Source organism: Pygocentrus nattereri, chromosome 9 (assembly GCF_015220715.1).
Source record: "Pygocentrus nattereri isolate fPygNat1 chromosome 9, fPygNat1.pri, whole genome shotgun sequence".
NCBI lineage: Eukaryota > Metazoa > Chordata > Actinopteri > Characiformes > Serrasalmidae > Pygocentrus > Pygocentrus nattereri.
The window spans coordinates 3,080,637-3,108,136 of NC_051219.1; the positions used below are offsets into that span (position 1 = coordinate 3,080,637).

Below are 27,500 nucleotides of genomic sequence, written 5' to 3' on the forward strand. Positions count from 1 at the left end.
ATCTTATTGCCCCTTTTTTTACATTTAAAATGACAAATTGTTCCATTGTAATTGGGATTAATGCTTTGAGAGTCCTGTCGTTTGTATGTTTGTGCTACAGTTTTATTCACATGCTCTAAAACGTTCATCCAGTGCTGTTTAGTGATGCTATAACAAACTAATCCTGCCATCAAATCTCGCTGAGTCACTGCTTCAGGCTGCATGATATACAAAAAATCTCATTAAAGCACCACAGAAGCTCCTTTAGATCGCTCATCTAGAGTTGGTACACTTGTTGAGATTAAAGTATGGGTTCTCTTACATGAGGTCCCCACAAGTGTGGTAACCGATCCCGTTTGCCTGTGTGGTTTTGTGTGTGCTTGTTTGTTAGAGCTCAGCTCTGCTGTGCTGAATGCAGCTCAGAACAGCTTCAGTAAACTGCTGGAGAGACTGCTTTCAGAAGCGGACCCTGGCAGTTGGGGGTGCTGTGGAAATGTGGGGATGTTGGCCCGGCTTCTTGGTCATGGTCTGCAGAGGCTTCACACAGCTCACCACGTTCCTCCAGGACGCTACACCAGCAAGGTAAGTTCCAGTGTTCAGGACTTTGTTGGTGTGTGTTTAACACTGTTAATATCTTGTGTTTCAGTGCGTCAGGGAGGCGTCAGTATAGAATTTCTGTGCCGGTACGATAACCAACAGCAGTGACTGATATCAATAACCAGTCGTGTGGGTCTGTAACCGTATCATCGTGTGTGTGCAGTGCATGGTCTCCTCCCTGCAGCAGCACTTCCTGGTGTTCACCCAGCGGCTGCACTCCGCTGAGGTGGAGCGGAGAGAGCTGAGACTCGAGCTGTCCCGCCTCAAACGCAGCACAGCACACGCCCGCAACAAACCCAGAGACAGCGCGCATACTGTGAGTGCCCCTCATACAGCCTGCCCGGCTCTGTGCAGTACACACACACTCGCTTTAGGAGTGCCTGAAAAATCCATTCAGTGTGAATAAAATAAAGAAGCCGATGGTTTATTAGTCTTTTTAGAATAGTTTGAATATTTGTGTGTGTGTGTGTGTGTGTGTGTGTGTGTGTGTGTGTGTGTGTGTGTTTTCCAGACATGCGTTCCCGTGGATCAGTTCCAGAGTGTGTGTGCGGAGCTGAGCTCTGCTCTGCAGAGGGAACAGGAGGTTCAGGCTCTCCTGCACGACCAGGCCACACAGCTGCAGGAACTGGGCCTCACCATGGAGCTGCACACTGGGGACCAGCTGGAGAAAGACCGCACACTGGCTCAGGCTGTGCAGGTATGCAAAAAGACACACACTGACTATTGCTGTGTACACACGTTTTAAACACACACACACACACACACACACACACACACACACACACACACACACACACACCCACACACTGCTGTCAGTGATCTGTACTGGTGTCTGTCTCTTAGAGCCTGTCCGAAGCAAAGGCGGAGCTTAAGAGAAAGGAACAGTCCCTGCGGCTGTTAGGGAAGCGACTCAGCCAATCACAGCAGGAGAAGCAGCAGCTACAGCAGAGCATCACCAGTGCAGAGAATGCACTACGCATGGCAGCGAAGTAACACGCGCACACGTGCCGACATCCTCTTACAGTGAACTGTACAGTAACAAACTCGACAATGTGCATATGAAGCATGGAAGGTGGTAGAAACGTAAAAGACATGGTAGCAACACAAATATGGCTGAAACGTAGTGCAGAAAACACAGTTATAACATCTTTTATTGATTTTGAGTGAAAATAAATGCAGGAGCCAGCTGGAATCCAGTATGGCAGTCATTTCACACGTATATGAACTTGAGTGAGATCCCAGTCTTAATCCATAGGGTTTAATATGATGTCGGCCCACCCTTTGCAGCTATAACAGCTTCAGCTCTTCTGGGAAGGCTTTCCACAAGGGTTAGGAGTGTTTAGGGGAATTTTTGACCGTTCTTCCAGAAGCACATTTGTGAGGTCAGACACTGATGTTGGTCGAGAAGGCCTGGCTCACAGTCTCCGCTCTAATTCATCCCAAAGGTGTTCTATGGGGTTGAGGTCAGGACTCTGTGCAGGCCAGTCAAGTTCTTCCACACCAAACTGGCTCATCCACGTCTTTATGGACCTGCTTTGTGCACTGGTGGGCAGTCATGTTGGAACAGGAAGGGGCCGTCCCCAAACTGTTCCCACAAATTTGGGAGCATGAAATTGTCCAAAATCTCTTGGTGCTGAAGCTTTAAGAGTTCCTTTCACTGGAACTAAGGGGCCGAGCCCAACTCCTGAAAAACAACCCCACACCATGATCCCCCCTCCACCAAACTTTACACTCGGCACAATGCAGTCAGACAAGTACCGAAGCTCTCTACACTGTTATTGAGCTGATCTGAAGGCCACATGAACTTTGGAGGTCTATAGTGATGGACTCTGCAGAAAGTCGGTGACCTCTGCGCACTATGCCCCTCAGCATCCGCTGACCCGCTCTCATTTTATGTGGCCCCATTTTAGGGGCTTGGCTTTATACACCTGTGGTCATGAAAGTGATTGAACACCTGAATTCAGTGATTTGGATGGGTGACTGAATACTTTTGGCAGTATAGTGCATATATATAAATAAATGTGTGTGTGTGTGTGTGTGTGTGTGTGTGTGTGTGTGTGTGTGTGTGTGTATAAACACATTTTTTACCTTTACTTTTCTTGGTTCTTACTTGTTGTTGTTTTTTTTTATTTCACTTCTACTTGAATGCATTGAAATTCTCTTTTGTTGTTTATAATAACAGGAATAAGGACTCTTTTGCCAGCTATGTGAAATCTGTGGAGAGCAGCCTGAAAGAGGTGAGGACACCTGTAAATAATATCTTGCTGCATTCTCTCCTATTTTATATCATTTTTAAAAATAGTACGTTTCGGTTTTAGCTGAAAGATCGCATCATTCTCTCTCGCTCCTCAACCTCCCGAGAGGACTTCACCTTGCACTTACCCCACACGCTCGTGGACGTGTCAGGACCAGAGTGGAGCACGGGAGGGCCGGAGATCGCTGCCTGTCAGGTGGGCTAAATTCAGGATTCATTTCTTTTGCCATTCATTATGATGAGAGTTAATAAATTGAGATCCGCTGTTTTTATATGGATGAACAGGGATGTCTGTAATATCTGTGTGTGTGTGTGTGTGTGTGTGTGTGTGTGTGTGTGTGTGTGTGTGTGTGTGTGTGTGTGTGTGTGTGTAGACTCTGGTGAGGAGTTTTCTGGAAGTGTATCAGTTGGCGTGCTCCAAGTTGGCGTCTCTGGAGAGAGAGATTTCCTCTTATCAGAGCCACATCACGGCACTGAAGGCGGAGCTACAGGACGCCTGCCTCAGAGAGAACCAGACCTACGTGCCTGTGAGTTCACGTTTCACACCATCAGTCTCCTCTTTACTGATCACATCATCTGATTGGAAGAAAATAAGCTCATATTTCACACAGCAGACACACAGAGGCTCTCAGGGTTCAGGAACTGGAATCTGATTGGCCGAGCCACAGATACTCAGCATCTTTGCTGAAGGATCTCTGCTTGAAAGTTGCCTTTTTGGAGAAATGAGGCTTTGTTCCCGTTCTTGCAAGTTATTGTGGTGCTAAGCAACTTAGCAAAACATAATTTAGTTAATAATTTAATCTTTATAATAAATACAATCACTTATTGAACACTGGCCAGAACCGTGGTTTAATATACCAAAAATAATTGCAATTCATTTTTAAAGGACCATTTTTTAACCTTACAATTAAACAGATGTAGGTGACCTCTGCTCTGGTTGGCTGGTGTGTATTGTGCTTCATTGAAGAAGCACACTCTGATACACTCTTTATAACTTCAGAAACTAATACGGGTGGAAGAGGTAGATGGAAGTAAATGAGTGCTTTTACATGCACATAATAATCTGATAATTGCTGAAAATCAGATTTTTTTCATAATCAGATTAAAGCTTTTATATGTTCTTGAGTAATCAGATAATGGGGAAACTCCAGGTCTACATGAGTCAGACAGTAATCAGATAACGGGGAAACTCCAGGTCTACATGAGTCAGACAGTAATCAGATAATGGGGAAACTCCAGGTCTACAGGAGTCAGACAGTAATCAGATAATGGGGAAACTCCAGGTCTACAGGAGTCAGACAGTAATCAGATAACGGGGAAACTCCAGGTCTACATGAGTCAGACAGTAATCAGATAATGGGGAAACTCCAGGTCTACAGGAGTCAGACAGTAATCAGATAATGGGGAAACTCCAGGTCTACAGGAGTCAGACAGTAATCAGATAATGGGGAAACCCCAGGTCTACAGGAGTCAGACAGTAATCAGATAATGGGGAAACTCCAGGTCTACAGGAGTCAGACAGTAATCAGATAATGGAGAAACTCCAGGTCTACAGGAGTCAGACAGTAATCAGATAATGGGGAAACTCCAGGTCTACATGAGTCAGACAGTAATCAGATAACGGGGAAACTCCAGGTCTACAGGAGTCAGACAGTAATCAGATAATGGGGAAACTCCAGGTCTACAGGAGTCAGACAGTAATCAGATAATGGGGAAACTCCAGGTCTACATGAGTCAGACAGTAATCAGATCATGGGGAAACTCCAGGTCTACACGAGTCAGACAGTAATCAGATAATGGGGAAACTCCAGGTCTACACGAGTCAGACAGTAATCAGATAATGGGGAAACTCCAGGTCTACATGAGTCAGACAGTAATCAGATAACGGGGAAACTCCAGGTCTACAGGAGTCAGACAGTAATCAGATAATGGGGAAACTCCAGGTCTACATGAGTCAGACAGTAATCAGATAACGGGGAAACTCCAGGTCTACAGGAGTCAGACAGTAATCAGATAATGGGGAAACTGCAGGTCTACATGAGTCAGACTGTCAGACAAATATTCAGACAGTGCTCTTGTGGGTGTGGAGTTAAACGCTGCTTGCTTATTTCCGATACCGCAGTCTGTTTTCACGCCCAGACTGAGAAATCTGAAAGAAATCAGAGTAAGAGTCCACAGCACTGAGAAATCCGATTACTGAGCTAATTACGTCAACAAAGTGAGAATTTTTATTATGTGTGTGATATGGGCCTTTAATCTGCACTGTAAACAGTAAACATCTCAAATATATTTTCCTCCAGACGTTTAATTTGTGTATTTCATCAGTTTAATAGAAATGGTTTACTTTAGCATCTGCAATTAGTGAAAAGAAAATGACCGTAAGACGCTAATCGTTTTTCTTTGTATTGCCTGCTGCCTGGTGTTCCCTGCTCTCTTCCAGAGGTCAGTGTCCTTCATAACTCAATACCCATTCCACCGAACGCTGACCGTATAACTCACACCGGCCTCGGGGTTTCAATGAACAGTCACTGTGTCTTTTTAAAAGGTTGTTATTGTGCAGCATGTTGTCTTTTATCTCTACGTACGACCTCTGCCCTCATTCTTTGTGTTTCCAGGTGATGGGATCTGATGACCATGCGCTTCCACTTTTTGAAGCAGAAGTGGATTCTGGGACACCCCCACTGTCAGATACTGGTGTCACACTCAAAGATGTCCCTGGAAACTTGCGTCCTCTCCAGTCAGTCCCACTGAAGAAAAGCAAAGCTGTGAAAAAAGGCTCTAAAAACACTAAAACTCTCAAAAGTGCCTTGAAACCGTAAAAGCAGAACTCGTCATTTAGAATATTTATAGTTTAGGATTACACAGTTTTTATTCTATTTTGTTCACACATTTTGTTTTATACCCCTATGTAAACACTACATACTGTTGTGCAAAAGTCCTGTAAAGAGTATTGGAAATAAACAATACTTAACAGTGTGAACAGTAACTCTCTCTCTCTCTCTCACCGACTCTTAGTATGAAGTATTATTGTTTTTTCTCCACATATGAAAACATCCAGGACAAATATATCTTGCCACACTACTTGCAACAGATAGTGGGGGTTTAACTTATTCAGTGTCATGATTTTTTCCTATTTGCAAAGATTCGTAAGTTTATTTGAAACTCACACTTTTCCCGTTCCTTTAAACAAGTTGCTGTATTGACAGGGAATATCAGTACAAACTCGGCATCAGTTTGGTGGTTTCCAGCTAAAGATAGAAACCAGACGAAGAATCTGGAGCCTCATTTATAAAGCATTCATACACCGATCAGATCTTAAAATCATGTGGCAGCTGCACTGTTTGATTTGTCTGTGTCGTTACTGAGTGAGGAATATGGAGAACGTGTGCTGCTGCGAGTCGCCCAGTGAGGCCTGAGATCAGCTAATCATTGAGAAGTCGAGTTGGGCGCACCACGTCGTACGTCTTCACGTATGAACATCACACACACAGACTCAAAAAGAAGGTCTGGCTCGATGTTTCGGCCTCAAATTATCTCAGAATAAGTTTAAGTTAAGCGATTAAGTGATACTTTTTTTGATCCCACAACCGGGGAAATTCCCCCTCCACATTTAACCCATCCGTGAAGTGAAACACCACACACACTAGTGAACACACACACAAGGGGGCAGTGAGCACACACTTGCCCGGAGCGGTGGGCAGCCCTATCCACAGCGCCCGGGGAGCAGTTGGGGGTTAGGTGTCTTGCTCAAGGACACCTCAGTCATGGACTGTCGGCCCTGGGGATCGAACCGGCGACCTTCCGGTCACAGGGCCAGCTCCCTAACCTCCAGCCCACGACTGCCCCCAACAACATCATATTGATGAAGATGCAACAACGATAGTAGATAATTAACTCATCCTCAGAGACGCGCCTTCTCCAAGTTTTGACCGAGTTCTCTTTGAATTCCCTTTCAGTCAGCGGATTCATCCACTTGGGGAAGGGGTCTGAAACACAACCCATGCTAAAAAATGATTCCTCAGTATGTTGCTTGTAAATACACAGTTCCACCAGAGAGGTCTCCAAATCCCCACATCTTACGTAGTGCAGCTTTGTAGTGATTTGACATGAAATGACGTAAGGCACCTTATATCACAGACAGACGTGAGCTTCCATATTGACGTGTAAATGGCAGTGCAGGTGTGCGACAGGCTCCATATTTAAAGTGAAATTCTGATGTTTTGTAAATGAGGCCGGGTAATAAATTCACATTCCGTCTAAACTGTCTTGCTCAATCACTCCTACACTTTTGCGCTATGTCTTCTCAGATGATTATCTTCATCTCCAGCAATCTGTGCCCTCAGTCAGTCATCAGAACACTTTAACTGTCCTCTCATTTCCCTCAGCGCCTGCAGAATGTGTCTGTTTGTCGGCTTTAGACTCAGGCCTGACGGACTCTGAGCGCTTTTAGTCCCAGTCAGCGTTTTCATTTGTGTAAGGGATGATATAAAATTGCATATAGATTAAGGAACATGGTAAACTCTTAGTGTAAAGCCCTTCTGAAGAGAGAGCCGCAGCTTCTAATCTGTAGGTTTAATTTGATTGGAGGGCAGAAACATAACGAGTAAGTTGTATATCCCGACCCACAGGGGGACACACAACCCTCTGAACCCCGAAACAGGATTAAAATTAGTCCAGATTAGGCGTCGTTACATGCGAGTTAAGCGATGCTCCTGACGGACCTATTCAAAGCAGACTGAGCTCGTAAGTGTGTGTGAATGGGAACTGTCCCAGAAAGGCCACAGATTACTGTTAATCCCAGAGCTTTGATTGTCACCCTCTTCCTCTATTCAGGGTGCACCTCAGTGAGAGGGTGGATTGCATTTGGAGAGAAGCACCAACCCGACATACTGGACCGGTATTACTGCCAATACTGACCCAGTTAAAAGACCAATGTGGTATACAGTACAGTTTCTGTCATAGGGGTGGGCGACGTAACGATAACGGCCACTATACACGTTCCTGAGTAAATGATCAGTTTAGGGTTCTACAACACTGAACAACTGCTTGGATTACTCAGAAGAACGAACCGAGGAAGACAGTAACTGTAAGAGTCGACAGTGATGGTGATACGTTTTGTGTACACTCAAGATACTAAACGGTCACTGGGTCAGTTCCCCTCTTGTCACTGGGGTGGGACCCTCAAGGCTCCATCTCAGTACCTTTAGTCAGGGAACATAACTGAACCATAATCCACTGAAATGATCTGTTCTAAGCGGTACTGACTCCACACACCCCGCCTTGCCTCGCCTCCAGGCTTTTACTCTACTGCTCTGTTTTAAAACATTTGGTTATGAAAAGGAACAAATACCAACTTTTCACCTGGAGAACCTGATTTAAGCTCCACAATCAGACCTTAGAACCACTGTAGAACCTCTGAGGGAACATTTACACTGTACCCTGATGAATGAAGCACGTATCTGCACAGAACCTTCATTAGTAACAGTGTATAAGATGAAAATGCCTTCAAGTATTGTGATGTTATGAGCACCATATCAAACGCCTCCACTTGGTCTCTATAAGACTGTGGCCTTCTACACGTTCTGCGCCAATGTAATGAAGACGGGTTATGATCTGATGGCATCCTGAGAACGGATTTCTAGGCCTGGATAGTGCAAATGTGTTCCGTTCAGTGATCGATATTAATGATCACACCTGTGCAAACAGTGGGAGAAACAATGTCTTCATTACTCAATAAGATTTCATTCGTTTGTGCTACGATTAGACATGACGTGATTAATCAATGCCAGAACATGTAAACAGTCCCCAAATGACACATTTTGTTTGTTTGTTTGTTTGTTTAAAGCAAATTGTGTAGTAGTTTGCACAAGTTTTTGCTTTTTCATTGCAAATTCATGGCTTAAGTTTCCATTTTTCTGCCAGTGTGATTGTACCAAGTGTATAAAAACATACTGTATGTAATGAAACTTCCCCACTATGGAAAATGAACGGAGCACTGATATCAGAATAGTACCTGTTATCAACCGGACAGCTCAGTCCACCCGCTGTGAAGGACTTGTGATGAAGTTACCCTTGGCGCTGAGAGGGCTGTCGGTGTTGTCTGTGCTGCCGTTTCTGCTTCATTAGCTCGGTTGGCAGTAGTCTAATGTTATTAGTGCGGTATTTGTGCTGCTGGCAGTAAGAGTGTGTGTTGGTCCAGGCGTGTGTGTGGCGGCGAGTTGCCCCGTGGTGCAGTTAGCCCATTAGTGAGAGGCGCTGTAACGGCAGTAAGTGCCACCACGCGGGAGCTGGCACTCACTTCCTCTCTGTGGGTGGCATATGGAGAACACTGGCACTGGAGCCGAGACTGGCACAGTTAAATCAAAAACAAACAGGCTGTGAGGGACACAGCAGAGAGACGAAGCTGAAGATCGTAACGCCCTCCGACCTCCGCTGAGCTCACTCTCAACTGGAAAGTGAGAATAAGGCGAGAACATCTTCTTAGTTGGGTGCACAGACCTCCCGGGTCATGTTGTCATTTGTCTTGAACGATGTTGATGTAATATGAATATATTATGATGGAAACGTGCTGTGATATAAATTCCCGAAGCAAACAGCGTCTTTGTCTCCGCAGGTGAGCGAGCAGGTCCACGTTCATAGACGTACGGTTGTGTTATTGTGTCTACATGCTACTCGTTGCTCACTAGCAGCTCAACACCGCGTCATTTCACTCTCCGGGTTGGACAGACCGGTCAACTTGTCCACTTACTGCTCGGCGAGGACCCTTTATGCTTGATGTCGACGAGTCACTGATCATGTGATTAGGACTCTAACAGTATGGTCGCCTCAGAGAGGCAGCAGGTGAGGGGCCTGAAGATTTTGGGGGTTCGTATCACAGGTCAGCTCGTCAACTTTACTGCATGGCCACAACACTTTAAACTTGATGTCGACTAGTCGCGGAGGCTAGCAATGTGATCAAGGGCTCATTGGAAAGGGCACATCATGCTTTACTGAACTGTGGAGTTTCGCTTCATTAGAACAGAACATGACACAACTTAACGACGTGACATGACGTAACGTAACGTAACGTGACATAACATTACAACTACAGAGCTTCAGAGATCAGATGTTAAATGTTATCTCTGGTTTATCTCTGCAATAAAAAGTCTTGTGTGGTTCAGAGGGTTCATGACTCCTTATAATCCTGAAAACTTTAGTCAGGTACTTTCACTTTCGCTGATTTATGGTGCTCTAAATTTCTCGGGCTCCATACCTCCAGCCTGTTAAGGCTAGCTATGCGGTCCAAAGCTCGTGGGAAAGACACGTCATGCTCTATTGACTTGCGGAGTTTGGCCGGATATTTAAAGGCTCTTTTTGCATTTTCTTCTCCTGTGGTTTCCTTCATGACGTCATCAGTAATGAGTCGACATCGACTCGACTTTATCATGAAACTCTCGTTTCATGCGACCCCTGTTTCACTCAGAGGGACAACAGCGTCGTAGTTCGTCTGATAACAGAGTTAGAGGAGAAATACTTTGTTTGATTATATTTATTACAATGTCCAAATCCATTCCCGTTCCGCTGGTGGAACGGCCACTAGGGGGCGCTACTAAAAGAGGTTACGAGTAACTAACTACAAACAAGTTTGACACTTGAATCTTTTAAATAACTTACATGTGTATTGTATTATAAATAGAATAAATATAGTAATACCAATGAATGTGTGTTTTTGTATGATGAGAATGTTTGATTAGTGCAAGCTTGTTTAGGTTGTTTGGGCCTCTTCAGATTCTTATGGCCCAAAACAACTGCATATTACCACTTATACCAATTGTAATGAATAACCAGCTCAGACTTTCTCCATCAAGAATTTCAGTTAAGGGTTTTTTGGTAGTGTTCTTGGTTGTATTTATGGTCTCTGTCTATTATAAAGTACAGTAGCCAAAGCAAAAGTGAAGTTACTAAGCATAACGGAAAGCTCACCAGCCTCCTAACGCTATTTGTTTGTTTGTTTGTTTGTTTTAGTGAAACTAAACAACTAATACTATGGCGAAGTTTGCAGTAGCTCAGTGCAGCTCAGAGTATGTGGTGATCTCATTTATTTGACGGATTTATTTATTTATTTATTTAGAACTTTTTTTTAGTCTTAAATGCTGTTGAACGGTCTTGCTTCTGCTTACGGTTGCGTAAAAGAGCTCCTCGGGCTCTTTGTCGTCTAAGACGGTGTGAATGAAACTTCACTGTGACTCTAAGTTCACGACTCCCAGCTCAGCCTGCGCTTCCTAACTCTGAGCCAAACCTGCTGAAACATCAGTTTAACTAAAAACTCCTCTGACTCACAGACACACACTGTTAACATATCAAACACCCACCTCGCCCGGGACCACCAGGCGGAGGGGCATGACAAAAGCTCAAAGAATGAAGTAACCCACGCGAAGGCTTCTGAGCAGCTTCTGCGCCGTCAGCAGAGGCAGCTCTCTCAGCGCTACTGCTCAGGGGAGATCCTGTTCCCTCAGGGGAGATGATGATGACGATGATGAGGAAGAAGCCGGCGGCTCAAGTGCGAGCCCCCTGGGACCCACACGCAAGTTTTTGTTTTTTGAATGAACCAGGCCCCGTTAGCAAGAAGCTAACAAAACACTTTTCACTGGGGTTTTTAATGACTAGTCGCGTAACTCCATCCATCCATCCATCCATCCATCCATCCATCCATCCATTTTCCAAGCCGCTTCTCCGTCAGGGTCGTGGGGGGTGCTGGAGCCTATCCCAGTGGTCATCAGGCGGAAGGCAGGACACAACCTGGACAGGTCGCCAGACTGACAGACACAGACAGACACACACAATCACACCCAGGGGCAATCTAGCATGTCCAGTTGGCCTGACTGCATGTCTTTGGACTGTGGGAGGAAACCGGAGAACCCGGAGGAAACCCACGCAGACACAGGGAGGACCCCGGTCACCCGGCTGGGGAATCGAACCCAGACCCTCCTTGCTGTGAAGCAACAGCGCTACCAACAGCGCCACCCACTTAATTACTACTTAATACCCCTACATACCTGAGGATCGGCGCTTCCCTGATAATAAGTCTCTCTCCACTCCAGCTAAATGAGCTGAATGCAGGGCCTGGATTACTGACCAGGCCATTGGAGCTAATGCCCAGAGAGGGCTCAGAAACATGGGACAGCCCACTGCAGATACTCCATATAGACAAAAGCACTGGGACACCCCTCCTAAATATTGAGTTCAGGTGTTTTAGCCATGCCCATAGCTCACAGGTAGATACAGTTAAGCTCATAGCCTTGCAGTCTTGATAGACAAACACTGGCAGTGAATGGGTGATACTGATGAGCTCAGCGACTTCAGACATGGCACTGTCACAGGATGCCACATCTGCAACAAGTCAGTTTGTGAAATTTCTGTCCTGCTAGATCTGCCCCAGACAACTGTAAGTGCTATTACTGTGAAATGGAATGATGATATGGGGCTGTTTTTCAGGAGTTGGGCTCAGTCCCTTAGTTCCAGTGAAAGGAAATCTTAAAGCTTCAACAGAAACAAGACATTTTAAACAATTCTATGCTTCCAACTTTGTGGAGACAATTTGAGAAAGAAGCTTTTCTGCTTCAGCATCACTGACGCATTAGATGAACTAACAGCCATTGAATATGTACTCTATCTTTTCTCAGGATACCCAAGTTTTATTGTAATATTGTTGATTTTGTTTTTACCCTTTTATGTATGTTTATGTTCTGTATCTGCATAACAGCTTTGATTGGCTTAAAGGGAAAAAAAATTTGAAGACTATCTCTGACTGAATGGTCACCTCAGGCACTCTGTGTGTGTGTGTGTGTGTGTGTGTGTGTGTGTGTGTGTGTGTGTGTGTCTGAGACATACAGCACACACACACACACACTGTCCAGTCTGAGTTTAATCTGAGCGACTGTGAGAATCTATAGAAAGAAATGCCTGAGCGTAAGGATCAGCTCTGCTTCTCCTCCAGCACGCGTGCAGCTTTCACTCGAGCGCCTGTATCTGCCTGTCACAGCACATCAGAGAGAGACGCAGTGTCTTACGCTCTCAATGCTTAAAGTCATTATGTCCTCCGCTCATATCACCCTAAACACCCTACAGCACTTAAGCTTTCAGGGCCCCTCTGAAACGCGACTGCCAGCTCAAACTGTATAATTGCAGCGTTTTCATATTTTCAGTGCTGGTCTGCTTAATGAAGCGCGACGTCCTCCCACAGTGGCAGTGACTGACCAGTGTGGCTAATTTATCTGTTTAGGATTTCAACCCTTTATAGTGACGGCTTATACAGAGGATTCTACTCAACTGCTTCAAACTTAGAGCTGAAAACACATTTTGGACTTTTAACTGATCTTGGACTTTTGCTCTGAGGGACGCTGGACCTTAATTACGATTGTTTTATTCAATGAAATGAATGAGAGTTGCACTTCGTCAGTCCCGAAACCTTCAAGACACTGCCAGCTTTACTCTAGTCAGCACATGACTAGCAAACACAGCCTTGAACAGTCGTACAGACAAAAATCATCATAAAACCCAAAAAAGTTACCTAATTGCAGAAAATATGTGTTTCGGTACTGACAGTCCTTAATGGCCCACTTAGTTCCAGATTTTGGGACATATTTACTTCAAAACAATGGGATCTGGCTGCTCACCATGTGGCCACGAGGGACAGGGATGCAGCCTCACTGCTCTAAAGTATATATATATATATTATATATATTATAGTATATATCCAAGCAGTAAATTCTATTCAAAAACAATGTAGCTTTCAGATTCAACCCTTAGATATTCACAAGATTATGTTATGATCTATTTAAACCCATTTAATATAGAAATGATATCTTTAAATTACTTTTTGAGCTTTTTATTTCTTTTAATGTGAATAAAAATGCTCTCTCCTGTTTTCCTGTCACTTTGCGGTAGTTTTACATTTACTGCTTGAATATATACAGTATAGAGTTATATATAGTACCCAGTCCTGAGTGATGCGTCCTGCTACAGTCTGTCAGAAACACTATGCCTTCGCGGCGGGCGACTCTTTAGATCTGCCCCTCATAAACTCCCTCTTTAACTTGCAGTAAAACGGCATGCTGGCAGCCATAGCTCCTCCGAAGTGCAGTATGGTGCCGTATGGCGCTGGAGAACCGAGCTGGGCCGGGGCCAGAGGCGGCAGCACAATCCCAGAGACGAGAGCAGGTGCCTGGGCAGAGAGAGAGCAGCCTCGGCCTGAGCTCTGGAGCTCCAGGAACATACAGCAGTCCCAACAGCATATGCTGCCACTCAGCTAATTAGAGTTATTGAAGGGGATGTTACAGTTAGCTTGGAAAAGTCACGAGTATATATATATATATATATATGACAGAGAGAGAGAGAGAGAGAGAGAGAGAGAGAGAGAGAGAGAGAGAGAGAGAGAGAGAGAGAGAGAGACAGAGAGAGAGAGAGAGAGGGAGAGAGAGAGAGAGAGGGAGAGAGAGAGAGAGAGAGAGAGAGAGAGAGAGAGAGGGAGAGAGAGAGAGAGAGAGACAGAGAGAGAGAGAGAGAGGGAGAGAGAGAGAGAGAGGGAGAGAGAGAGAGAGAGAGAGAGAGAGAGAGAGAAAGAGACAGAAATGGAGAGAGACAGAGAGAGAGACAGAGAGAGAGAGAGAGAGAGAGACAGAGATGGAGAGAGACAGAGAGAGAGAGAGAGACAGAGAGAGAGAGAGAGAGAGAGAGAGAAAGAGACAGAGATGGAGAGAGACAGAGAGAGAGAGAGAGAGAGAGAGAGAGAGAGAGAGAGAGAAAGAGACAGAGATGGAGAGAGACAGAGAGAGAGAGGGAGAGAGAGACAGAGAGAGAGAGAGAGAGAGAAAGAGACAGAGATGGAGAGAGACAGAGAGAGAGAGAGACAGAGAGAGAGAGAGAGAGAGAGAGAGAGAGAAAGAGACAGAGATGGAGAGAGACAGAGAGAGAGAGGGAGAGAGAGACAGAGAGAGAGAGAGAGAGAGAGAGAGAGAAAGAGACAGAGATGGAGAGAGACAGAGAGAGAGAGAGAAGCATAAACGTAGTTGAAAATCTTTGTTTTCTTAAGGCTTAAGGTCTTCTCCTGTTCTCTCTGTCTTCCCCTGTTCTCTCTGTCTTCTCCTGTTCTATCTGTCTTCTCCTGTTCTCTCTGTTTTCCCCTGTTCTCTCTGTCTTCCCCTGTTCTCTCTGTCTTCCCCTGTTCTCTCTGTCTTCTCCTGTTCTATCTGTCTTCCTCTGTTCTCTCTGTCTTCCTCTGTTCTCTCTGTCTTCCTCTGTTCTCTCTGTCTTCCCCTGTTCTCTCTGTCTTCCTCTGTTCTATCTGTTTTCCCCTGTTCTCTCTGTCTTCCTCTGTTCGATCTGTCTTCCCCTGTTCTCTCTGTCTTCCCCTGTTCTATCTGTCTTCCTCTGTTCTCTCTGTCTTCCTCTGTTCTATCTGTTTTCCCCTGTTCTCTCTGTTTTCCCCTGTTCTCTCTGTCTTCCTCTGTTCTATCTGTCTTCCTCTGTTCTCTCTGTCTTCCCCTGTTCTCTCTGTCTTCCTCTGTTCTCTCTGTCTTCCTCTGTTCTATCTGTCTTCCTCTGTTCTCTCTGTCTTCCTCTGTTCTATCTGTTTTCCCCTGTTCTCTCTGTTTTCCCCTGTTCTCTCTGTCTTCCTCTGTTCTATCTGTCTTCCTCTGTTCTCTCTGTCTTCCCCTGTTCTCTCTGTCTTCCTCTGTTCTCTCTGTCTTCCTCTGTTCTCTCTGTCTTCCTCTGTTCTATCTGTCTTCCCCTGTTCTCTCTGTCTTCCTCTGTTCTCTCTGTTTTCCCCTGTTCTCTCTGTCTTCCTCTGTTCTATCTGTCTTCCTCTGTTCTCTCTGTCTTCCTCTGTTCTATCTGTTTTCCCCTGTTCTCTCTGTCTTCCTCTGTTCTATCTGTCTTCCCCTGTTCTCTCTGTCTTCCTCTGTTCTCTCTGTCTTCCTCTGTTCTCCCTGTCTTCCCCTGTTCTCTCTGTCTTCCTCTGTTCTCTCTGTCTTCCCCTGTTCTCTCTGTCTTCCCCTGTTCTCTCTGTCTTCCTCTGTTCTCTCTGTCTTCCTCTGTTCTCTCTGTCTTCCCCTGTTCTCCCTGTCTTCCCCTGTTCTCTCTGTCTTCCCCTGTTCTCTCTGTCTTCTCCCGTTCTCCCTGTCTTCCTCTGTTCTCTCTGTCTTCCTCTGTTCTCTCTGTCTTCCCCTGTTCTCTCTGTCTTCCCCTGTTCTCTCTGTCTTCTCCTGTTCTCCCTGTCTTCCTCTGTTCTCTCTGTCTTCCTCTGTTCTCCCTGTCTTCCTCTGTTCTCTCTGTCTTCCTCTGTTCTCTCTGTCTTCCCCTGTTCTCTCTGTCTTCCCCTGTTCTCCCTGTCTTCCTCTGTTCTCTCTGTCTTCCTCTGTTCTCCCTGTCTTCCTCTGTTCTCTCTGTCTTCCCCTGTTCTCTCTGTCTTCCCCTGTTCTCTCTGTCTTCCTCTGTTCTCTCTGTCTTCCTCTGTTCTCTCTGTTTTCCCCTGTTCTCTCTGTCTTCCTCTGTTCTATCTGTCTTCCCCTGTTCTCTCTGTCTTCCTCTGTTCTCTCTGTTTCCCCTGTTCTCTCTGTCTTCCTCTGTTCTATCTGTCTTCCTCTGTTCTCTCTGTCTTCCTCTGTTCTATCTGTTTTCCCCTGTTCTCTCTGTCTTCCTCTGTTCTATCTGTCTTCCTCTGTTCTCTCTGTCTTCCTCTGTTCTATCTGTTTTCCCCTGTTCTCTCTGTCTTCCTCTGTTCTATCTGTCTTCCTCTGTTCTCTCTGTCTTCCTCTGTTCTCTCTGTTTTCCTCTGTTCTCTCTGTCTTCCTCTGTTCTATCTGTCTTCCTCTGTTCTCTCTGTCTTCCTCTGTTCTATCTGTTTTCCCCTGTTCTCTCTGTCTTCCTCTGTTCTCTCTGTCTTCTCCTGTTCTCTCTGTCTTCCTCTGTTCTCTCTGTCTTCCTCTGTTCTCTCTGTTTTCCCCTGTTCTCTCTGTCTTCCTCTGTTCTCTCTGTCTTCTCCTGTTCTATCTGTCTTCCTCTGTTCTCTCTGTCTTCCTCTGTTCTCTCTGTCTTCCTCTGTTCTCTCTGTCTTCCTCTGTTCTCTCTGTCTTCTCCTGTTCTCCCTGTCTTCCTCTGTTCTCTCTGTCTTCCTCTGTTCTCTCTGTTTTCCCCTGTTCTCTCTGTCTTCCTCTGTTCTCTCTGTTTTCCCCTGTTCCCTCTGTCTTCCTCTGTTCTATCTGTCTTCCCCTGTTCTCTCTGTCTTCCTCTGTTCTCTCTGTTTTCCCCTGTTCTCTCTGTCTTCCTCTGTTCTCTGTCTTCCTCTGTTCTATCTGTCTTCCTCTGTTCTCTCTGTCTTCCTCTGTTCTATCTGTTTTCCCCTGTTCTCTCTGTCTTCCTCTGTTCTATCTGTTTTCCCCTGTTCTCTCTGTCTTCCTCTGTTCTCTCTGTCTTCTCCTGTTCTCTCTGTCTTCCTCTGTTCTCTCTGTCTTCCTCTGTTCTCTCTGTTTTCCCCTGTTCTCTCTGTCTTCCTCTGTTCTCTCTGTCTTCCTCTGTTCTCTCTGTCTTCTCCTGTTCTCCCTGTCTTCCTCTGTTCTCTCTGTCTTCCTCTGTTCTCTCTGTTTTCCCCTGTTCTCTCTGTCTTCCTCTGTTCTCTCTGTTTTCCCCTGTTCCCTCTGTCTTCCTCTGTTCTCTCTGTCTTCCTCTGTTCTCCCTGTCTTCCTCTGTTCTCTCTGTCTTCCTCTGTTCTCTCTGTTTTCCCCTGTTCTCTCTGTCTTCCTCTGTTCTCTCTGTTTTCCCCTGTTCCCTCTGTCTTCCCCTGTTCTCTCTGTCTTCCCCTGTTCTCTCTGTCTTCCTCTGTTCTCTCTGTCTTCCCCTGTTCTCTCTGTCTTCCCCTGTTCTCTCTGTCCTCCCCTGTTCTCTCTGTCTTCCTCTTTTCTCTTTGTCTTCCTCTGTTCTCTCTGTCTTCCTCTGTTCTCTCTGTCTTCCTCTGTTCTCTCTGTTTTCCCCTGTTCCCTCTGTCTTCCCCTGTTCTCTCTGTCTTCCCCTGTTCTCTCTGTCTTCCTCTGTTCTCTCTGTCTTCCCCTGTTCTCTCTGTCTTCCCCTGTTCTCTCTGTCCTCCCCTGTTCTCTCTGTCTTCCTCTGTTCTCTTTGTCTTCCTCTGTTCTCTCTGTCTTCCTCTGTTCTCTCTGTCTTCCTCTGTTCTCTCTGTCTTCCCCTGTTCTCTCTGTCTTCCTCTGTTCTCTCTGTCTTCCTCTGTTCTCTCTGTCTTCCTCTGTTCTCTCTGTCTTCCCCTGTTCTCTCTGTCCTCCCCTGTTCTCTCTGTCTTCCTCTGTTCTCTTTGTCTTCCTCTGTTCTCTCTGTCTTCCTCTGTTCTCTCTGTCTTCCTCTGTTCTCTCTGTCTTCCCCTGTTCTCTCTGTCTTCCCCTGTTCTCTCTGTCTTCCTCTGTTCTCTTTGTCTTCCTCTGTTCTCTCTGTCTTCCTCTGTTCTCTCTGTCTTCCTCTGTTCTCTCTGTCTTCCTCTGTTCTCTCTCACACGTTTTCTCCCCCTCTAATCACACACACACATATCAAACACACAGTGGGAACTTTTTCCCCCTGAAATAGTTTCAAGTCTTAATTATGACAGAAAGGACCGAGTCAGAAGTTCTGCAGTGAGTCTGTAACTCTTTCATGTTCACGTCCCCTTTCACAGCCGCCACGTGCCAAGTTGGATCCTCCACAAAGAGCCGCCATACCGGCCTGATCACCACATGCGCCCGCGCTCTGTCAGATCCGCAATGTGGGACAGAGGAAGGTGGCAACAAAGGGAAGGAGTGGAAAAAGAGGACAGAAGTAGGCTTTTCTCCTCCTCTCTCCCTCGCTCTCCCCGTCTCCTGGGCGGCTCTGTTTTTGGCTGGGTCACCTGAGTCCTCCTACTGGCCGCGGCTCACAGGTAGCTGTGTGTGCGAGCGCGTGAGACGGCGTGCTCTAACGAGGACACACGCCGGCTTTGATGCTGTCCCCAGTTACTTAAGGGTTCCCGTGAAGGCACAGCATCCTCCAAGACATCGCTTCATCAATTAGTAACGACCGTCCCATCAGGTTTTAATTAACAGGGAAAAACACACACGTCTCGGTCATTAAGCATTAATTCTGCTGTTTCTGGGTGTCGGTTTCGGGCTCTTCCGTTGCCAAGAGCCTGATTTACATTTGTGTTTTTGTGCCCAGTACACACACACACACACACACACATGCACACACACACACACACACACACACATGTACACATGCTCACACACGCTGCAGTTATTCCAGCCCATGTGTGTGCGTGTGTGTGTGTGTGTGTGTGTGTGTGTGCGTGTGTGTGTGTGTGTGTGTGTGTGTGTGTGCATGCGTGTGTGTGTGTGTGTGTGTGTGTGTGTGTGCGTGTGTGTGTCTGAGCCACAGGCCAATCCTCAGTCGTCCTTTGGGACAGTTTTCCCTGTTTCACACTGAGAACCTTTGGGGTTCCTTTACAGCGTTGCTAAAGGAGATATGCGACAATCCGCTGATCTGGGAACAGTTTATTGGTTTATTTATTTATTTATTCTTAAGGTTTACAGTGGATCGAGTAATATCAGCACTTACCGGTTCCACTAATTGAATCCCAGTATTTTACTGTCACAGATATTTTATATAACCTGAATTAAAAAACAGTTTAGCAATTTTCTGCTGATTTTAGTGCACAATTTCTATTCATTTGCTGAGATGAATATTTTGAAAAAATGTTTGAATATTTTATTATTTTGAATATTTTTATTTTGAATATGTTAATTTATTTGTGTTTATTTTCACATAGAAACAACAACAGCATGCAGTTTAACCAGGGGAGCTCAAATGTTTCCATGCAACTGCACCTCTTCACCCAGAATGCATTACAGAAACACGTCTCACTTTATCTGAATAGTCACTATAGCTTCCTATAGATCCTCAGATGTTCACACTGTTAACAAACCATCGGTTGAAACTCTTTTGGTTCTGAACACTGGAGGTGTTTGGGTGAGGATTTGGTGTAGGGTTGGGTTTAGGTGGTGGGTTGAGGATTAGAGCAGGTTTAGACTCAGTTTAGTAGACATTTAGTTGAATGGAACTTGAAAGTAAATGAAGTATCTACAAAGCATCTAAAGTGGACTAAAGCAGAGTTTCAGACATCAGCCAGCGTTCATAACCATAGAAGTGGATGTCTGGTTCCTATCACCACCACTGTGAACACAAACCTCTCTGAATGATGGACTTGTTAACTATTAAAATCTGCAGTGAAAATGATGAAAAATTGGTGGAATTCCCTTTTAAGGGCTGTTGTTTTGGTAAATGAAAGCAGAAAGTAGCCCAGCAAATGGAGCGGAAAAGTAAATGAAAGGAGAAAAGTGAACATCGGACGTCTCAGAGGGAGCAGTTAGAAAAGTGTGTCAAAGTGCTGTGAATTAAAAAACATAAAAACATGTAAAACTGTAATTAAGAGGAGCTGGGATTCCACTTCAGACGTCTCCGTGGATCCGTTTCTTTAATAATCCTCTTTATGGATCCGTTTGCCCTCTTTATATCACTACTATTAACAGAGGAAGCCGTGTTTGTAGAGATAACAGCGAGAAAGTGGAGAGAAAAGAAAAACTAGGAACACAGTCTGCTGGAAGCTGTAGTGATATTGCTTTCATATGTTTCTTTATTTCTCCACTGTGCTTTCATTCCGCATATCATTCCCAGATGCTGTTTAAATTGAGCTGTAGTGACCATCATGCTAGCGTTGTCCTAAAGAGCAGAAAAACTGCTGACGCTTTCAGCTCCATTACTCTGACACTGACACACTGACAGGCTTCCCAAACCAGGCAGAAGAAAAGAGTCTGACAGAGAAACGACTCTGAGGAGGAAATCATCATATTCACACATTCACTACTTACTGCCATACTCTGGGGTCTAGGGTGGGGGGGGGGGTCTCTTCAATTTGCCCCCATCTCTCCTTAAACTCTCCTCTAAAGGTTCTTCAAAGAACCTCATGTGTTTCATATCTAAACGCTCCGTTCTCTTCATCACTACTTTCCAAACCTTGTTTACAGCTGTTTACAGCAGCTGGAAACTCTCTGACGCCGTTTCACACGAGTCTCCGATGTGGACTGAATGATGAATGAAGAGTTTCCGGCGTGACGTTCAGTCCTCAGTGATCTCCTGAGTGTCCATCAGTCAGTTTCACACAGAATGTAGACAGACACACGAATCCACCAGCCCCTCTTCAGAGGCTCATAACTCCGGATGCGAGTCTCATACGATTTCCTGATAAGACAGACGGGAAAGGCGACTCTACTGAAAGACTGAATTTGACATGCTTTCAAGTGTGTAGACTCAGGGTTAAAGGCGAGGCGAGGCACGTTTATCTATATGGCACCTTTCATGCCCAGCGGTCAATCAGAGAGCTTTATAAATGATGAAATACAAATGAATTCAAAGCCTCATTCAGAAAGTAAGATAAAGTAAAGCAGAATAGAGATTTACATGAAAAACAAATTAAAAATCAAATTAGAGTAAGTACGTGGTGTTAAATCCACTGATCCGCCCCTGGTTCTGTCACCAGCACTGTAAAGAAATCATCTTTTTCGCTGGGTGATCCAAATGACAAGTAAAAGTGTAAAGAAGCGTATATGTTTTATTTCTATAAATAATGGATTCATTGTTTATTATTTATGTACTTATCGACTTAAATGCAGCACTGACCCACCTGCTGTCCCAGACTGTTAAAACCTCACCCATCCAAATCATTGAATTCAGGTGTTCCAGTCACTTCCATGGCCACAGGTGTATAAAGCCGAGCCCCTAGGCCTGCAGACTGCTTCTACAGACATTAGTGAAAGAATGGGTCGCTCTCAGGAGCTCAGTGAATTCCAGCGTGGTACCGTGATCGGACGCCACCTGTGCAGCAAGTCCAGTCGTGAAATTCCTCACTACTAAATATTCCACAGTCAACTGTCAGTGGGATTATAACAAAGTGGAAGCGATTGGGAACGACAGCAACTCAGCCATGAAGTGGTCGGCCACGTAAAATGACAGAGCGGTCAGCGGATGCTGAGGGGCATAGTGCGCAGAGGTCACCGACTTTCTGCAGAGTCAATCACTACAGACCTCCAAACTTCATGTGGCCTTCAGATCAGCTCAAGAACAGCGTAGAGAGCTTCATGGAATGGGTTTCCATGGCCGAGCAGCTGCATCCAAGCCTTACATCACCAAGCGCAGTGCAAAGCAGGGAATGCAGTGGTGTAAAGCGCCGCCACTGGACTCTAGAGCAGTGGAGACGTGTTCTCTGGAGTGACCAATCACGCTTCTCCTTCTGGAAATCCGATGGACGAGTCTGGGTTTGGCGGTTGCCAGGAGACGGTACTTGTCTGACTGCATTGTGAGTGTAAAGTTTGGTGGAGGGGGGATCATGGTGTGGGGTTGTGTTTCAGGAGTTGGGCTCTGCCCCTTAGTTCCACTGAAAGGAACTCTTAAAGCTTCAGCACCAAGAGATTTTGGACAATTTCACGCTCCCAACTTTGTGGGAACAGTTTGGGGACGGCACCTTCCTGTTCCAACATGACCGCACACCAGTGCACAAAGCAGATCCATAAAGACGTGGATGAGCCAGTTTGGTGTGGAAGAACTTGACTGGCCTGCACAGAGTCCTGACCTCAACCCCATAGAACACCTTTGGGATGAATTAGAGCGGAGACTGTGAGCCAGGACTTCTCGTCCAACATCAGTGTCTGACCTCACAAATGAGCTTCAGGGAGAAGAAATTTAAACACACACACATTTTCTAAGCTTTTCCCTCAGGATCACGGGTATTAAAACACAATGAAATCTAATATATGGGCTCTTTAATTTACCTGATAACCTTTCAATCATGAGACTGGAGTTGTACACAGATTTAGAGCAGAGCGGGACGAGCGGCGCTCCGCCAACAGCACGTCTGCAATCATCCTCTTGCTGTGTGAATTATTAAAGCCTCATCTTTGTCAATGGGCTTTGACTGAGCAGCTAAATATTTGATCATCTTTTGTTAACACTCGTAATTCTGTCTGTCTGCGCTCTGCTTTCGTTTTATTCCAGAGCGGAATGAATCCTCGTTTTATTGTTTTCTTTGTGTCCACCACTTTTTTGTTGTTATTAAATCATAATGAGTGAATAAATATTTTAATACCTGAACTTATAAGTAGAGTTACAGAATTAAAACGCAGTGTTGGATTTGTTCTGCTGGAAACTGAGACCCTTAAGAAAAACAAAGACAAGTAGAAAATAGATAATAGAGGGAAAGAGAGGGAGAGAGGAGGGGTGAAGATGGGTGAAGGGACTGGAGATTTGAACTGTACTGCACTGTATCGTCACACAGAGAGAAAAATATGGAGATATGGAAACGTCCAGTTTGACGGGTGGGCGAGTTTCTGGAGCCCAGAGGGTTAAAGGTGAAGCAAGTTTATCAGTACGGCACCTTTCATGTGCTGCAATCACTCAAGCTGCTTTACAAATGATGGAATACACACACACACACACACACACACACACACACACACACACTTTTATGACACTTATCCTTCTGCGTCATGGGGGTTGCTGGAGCCTGTCCCAGCGGTCATTAGGTGGGTATTCAGGACACCCTGGACAGGGCAGACTCACCAACACACACATGATGAAATACAAATGAATTCACACTATAATTCAAAACGTAACTAAAACTAATGCAGAAAAGAAATGAAACGAATCAAACAGCAGATTTTAAAAGAGACGAATAATTAAAAAAATAAAATAAAATAAAAAAAATTTAAATAGAATAATAAAGTGCAGTTAAAGGGGAAAATCCACCTTTTTCTTCTAAATTTCTGCATAATTAAATGGTTCCGATGTCGTTCAGAGCGGTTTGGAGTGAAACGCTCTGTTCTAGGGAAACTTACCACTGTGAACAGTTCCGACTCAGTGCCTTTGTCTAGAACAGAGCCTTTCACACCAAACCGCTCTGACGGCCTCTGTTTACACCTCAACTGCGTAGTTATGAACTTAAATCTTTAAGACGTTGTGTTCTGAGGGAACTGTCAGACGTTCAGTACGTATAGTTAGTATAAGCCTAAAAATATGAAAAAAAAATCAATTAATTAATTATTTTTGGCCTGAATACACTTTTCTGATTATAATACCTCCTACACTCTCTCTCTCTCTCTCTCCCTCTCTCTCTCTCTCTCCCTCTCTCTCCCTCGTATGATAAAGTGCTGATATGAACAGATTTGAAAGTACGCTGGGGTGTTTTCCATCAGGTAGTCCTACAGGCAGAGCCCAAAGCTGTCTGTCTGTCCCTCCTGAGTGCTTCACTACTGGGACCCCTTCATCTCCTCGTAACAAAACCCTCAGGTAATCTCTCTTTCCTCCTCTCTGATTCCCTTTTTCATCCTCTCTGCTTCTTCTCTCCCCACTTCCTCTCTGAAGGGTACATCTATAGGAGCTTCACAAGAGCTAACATACCAAAGATTTAAAGGGGAATTCCACCAACGTCTCTGCATAATTAAATGGTAAACATGTAAACAGAGTCATTCGGAGCGGTTTGGTGTGAAACACTCATTTCTAGAGAAACGTAGAGTCCGAATTGTTCACAGTGGTGGCGATAGGAACCAGACGTCCGCCTCTAACAGCTCCCGCACAGAACGCTGTCACATGTAATGGCTATGAATACATTGCCTGATGATTGAGATGCTGATTTTTGGTCGTTTTGAGATAAAGTTGTGCCTTAAAATCTATTTTAATCCATTTATTTTAACCCATTCATGGTGGAGGGAGGCATGCAGGGCGCTGTGCGGCAAAATAGTCCCCAAAGAAAACGGATTATTCCAGATTTTCCACTATTTTCCATCATCGACATTCCATATAGACCCAGAAGGTTCTCTGGTGGTTCTGGATGGTAAATAAAGTGTCTATATCTGTGTTGTAGTCATGGCGACGCCTGGTTCCCATCACCACCACTGTAAAGACGTCTGAACCGTTTCACACCAAACCCACCCTGAATGACTCAGTTTGCAGCTCAACAACCGAAGCAATCAGACGTTTTGCAAAATTGGTGTGTACATGTATGTTTCCCTATACTTGTGAGGACAAATGTCCTTTTTGTGGACTTTGGAAATGTGTGTATTACTTTAATGCCACTTGGTGTGGGTTTGTGTGTGTTTGTGTTGGAGCAGCTTGAGTTTGGCCACAGTGTAAGTGTTTGGAGTGCTATAGGTCATTTGCTGTCACCGTACCCTCCCGGGGGACAGAGGCGTGGTTATGTGGTAATATTTTAAAATCTGATGACTGTGATGGTCGTGCCAGTGGTGTAATGATAAGACACGCTAAACTACACACACACACACACACACACACTCACTTGAGAGTCCCCAAGGGTCGCTGCACAGTGGCTCAGGGTGACAGGTGTGTGGCCGGCGTGAAGGATACCACACTGTCCCCAAGGGATTCTGGGTAAAAATAACTGTACTGAAGTCTCAAATCCCCAAAAGTAGCAACAGCACAACTCCACCAATGAGGACACCATTGAGCCCCCAAAACTAAGCCCAACCGTCACACTGGATCACAGAACAGAGGTGATTAGGTGGTTATTATGTGGTTTCTGACACCGTTCACTTTAAACATTGACTAAAGTACATTAGCACAGCTAAAACAGTGGTACAAGCCTCTTTAGCTGAACTTTGATTGTACTTTAGTCCATATTTATAGATAATATGTGTAAAAAGTGTCAGAAACCGCATAATCAAGTCTATTAAAGATTACCTGGAATGGTTTTAAGCTAGTGGGTAAGGATTTAGCCGTACAGTAAGGCTAAACTAAGTACACTAAGGTGCTAATTAGTGGGTTTTCCATTATTTGTTAGCCTCATTAGCCTCGTAACTCCAGGACCAAACCTAAAGAAGTAAACCTGTGTTGGCTGATGAACTATATTTGGAGTTAGAGTGTAATTGGACAATATACAAATTACTTTACAAGAATGGTTCTGCAAAAAATCCCTGTGTTAAAGTTACGCAGTCTTTCTTTTTCACTCGATGCAGTCGATCAGCCAAGACATATTTGGTGTCCAAATATTCTTTCTTTAGTTTAGACATGAGCATCTGTCAAATGCTGTAAATGTAATTATGGAAATATGGTTTAAAACTGAGCTGTGGAGCTAATATTGGTAACGAACTGTTTAAGTCAATAGTCACCCAAATCTGTAAATACATCCTCAGAATATTTCTAGACCTGCTCAGAAAGCATCCAGGTCTTCAATGAGGTTGTGCAGACTTGTAGATGTGGTTTAGAGCAGTCTCACCTGAATTCTAGCATGTACGCAGGTATATAAACAGACTACGTTCAACCGTTCTGTTGTTTCCTTTGAATAAGAACTGTTCATCTTGAAGTTTGAAGTGAAGATATAAGTTTATAAATAGAAACAACAGGAATCACAAATCTAATGTTGAATATAAATGACTGGGTGAAACGTGCAAACGTGAAGGGGAGCCAGATCCTACAATGGTGTCAGAGTTCGGCATTTCACCTGTCTGCTGTGTTCAGCTACTCAGTGAGTTTTGGTCTATTTTTATAGCTCACTGTAAGTCATACTGAGCTCTAAACTACATCTACAAGTCTGCACCACCTTAATGAAGGCCTGTATATGGTTTGAACGGATTGAAAGAAGCTTTGGCGGTTTACAGAAAGGTTTGGGTGACTATTGACTTCTATAGTCAGTAATGTTAGCCTTGTAGCTCTAGCTCTAAACTAAAGGAGAAAAATCTGGACACCAACCTTGCCTTTACTAGTTACCTCCTTATGGGACAAAAATGGATGGATGGATGGATGGATGGATCACTGGTGGAATCATCAAATTTCCCTGTAATCGCAACACTACTGAAGACCTAGTTCTAAAATATCGCCACAGTGAGGACTCGGCTCAGAAAGACATACTTCACATCTGAACGCTGAATATTATTGAGATATTTTAGGGTGATTCATATATTTCAGGACTAATCCATCCTCCATCATCAGTTTGTGTGTTTATTGATATTTGTGAGCCCTATGACGTTCTGTATCATCCCCCATAATCTTTTCCCCCTTGAGGTGTGTGATCTCTCTCTCTCCTTCTGCTCCCCAATCTCTCTCATCCCCACTTTCCTGCTTACTCAAACTCCACCTCCTATAAAGGGGGATCAAACCTCGCCCAATCACACCCTCCCTCACTGGCCCTATCGTCAAGTGGGTGGAGTGATTTGATTTAGAAGGAGAGCAGATAATGAAGGTGGAAACTCATATCCACACGGGGTCTTCCTGATCCGGACCCCCACACAGGCAGGATTGACTGCTGTGGAGAATCAGAGGGGTGAGGTTCAGACTGAAGCCCAGGGCAGAGCACTGTGAGCTGGACAGAGAGGCAGACAGACACTCATGCTGTTCAGCACTAGAGACCCGGACCCCGGACGGGACGTGGGCGCATGGACACACACCGCCCACACACTCAGTCAGGAGGTACTGCTTCTCACACACACACACACACACACACACACACACACACACACACACACACACACACACACACACACACACACACACTCATACAGCTAATGAAACACAGGCAATGTGTACTTTTTCTGTGTTTATAGTATAAATTAATCCATTT

At 44.9% G+C, this 27,500-nt stretch overlaps 2 protein-coding genes across 6 annotated transcripts in view; both read left to right on the forward strand.

Annotated features, from left to right (window-relative positions):
• The window catches only part of LOC108414296 (coiled-coil domain-containing protein 171), a 19,040-nt gene extending 13,224 nt beyond the window's left edge, over positions 1-5,816 (forward strand). For all 5 annotated transcript variants that reach the window (XM_017687128.2, XM_017687129.2, XM_017687131.2 and 2 more), the window contains exons 17-24: positions 371-561; positions 740-892; positions 1,088-1,273; positions 1,420-1,565; positions 2,759-2,813; positions 2,895-3,026; positions 3,205-3,357; positions 5,446-5,816. In XM_017687128.2, the coding sequence (XP_017542617.1) occupies positions 371-561; positions 740-892; positions 1,088-1,273; positions 1,420-1,565; positions 2,759-2,813; positions 2,895-3,026; positions 3,205-3,357; positions 5,446-5,649 (1,220 nt within the window). In that variant the 3' untranslated portion in view covers positions 5,650-5,816. The remainder of the gene's footprint in view (positions 1-370; positions 562-739; positions 893-1,087; positions 1,274-1,419; positions 1,566-2,758; positions 2,814-2,894; positions 3,027-3,204; positions 3,358-5,445) is intronic.
• A 21,335-nt stretch (positions 5,817-27,151) lies between these two features.
• LOC119263980 (zinc finger protein basonuclin-2) overlaps positions 27,152-27,500 on the forward strand; it is a 13,396-nt gene continuing 13,047 nt past the window's right edge. The window contains exon 1 of the mRNA XM_037540905.1: positions 27,152-27,349. Coding sequence (XP_037396802.1) covers positions 27,269-27,349 — 81 coding nt within the window. The 5' untranslated portion in view covers positions 27,152-27,268. The remainder of the gene's footprint in view (positions 27,350-27,500) is intronic.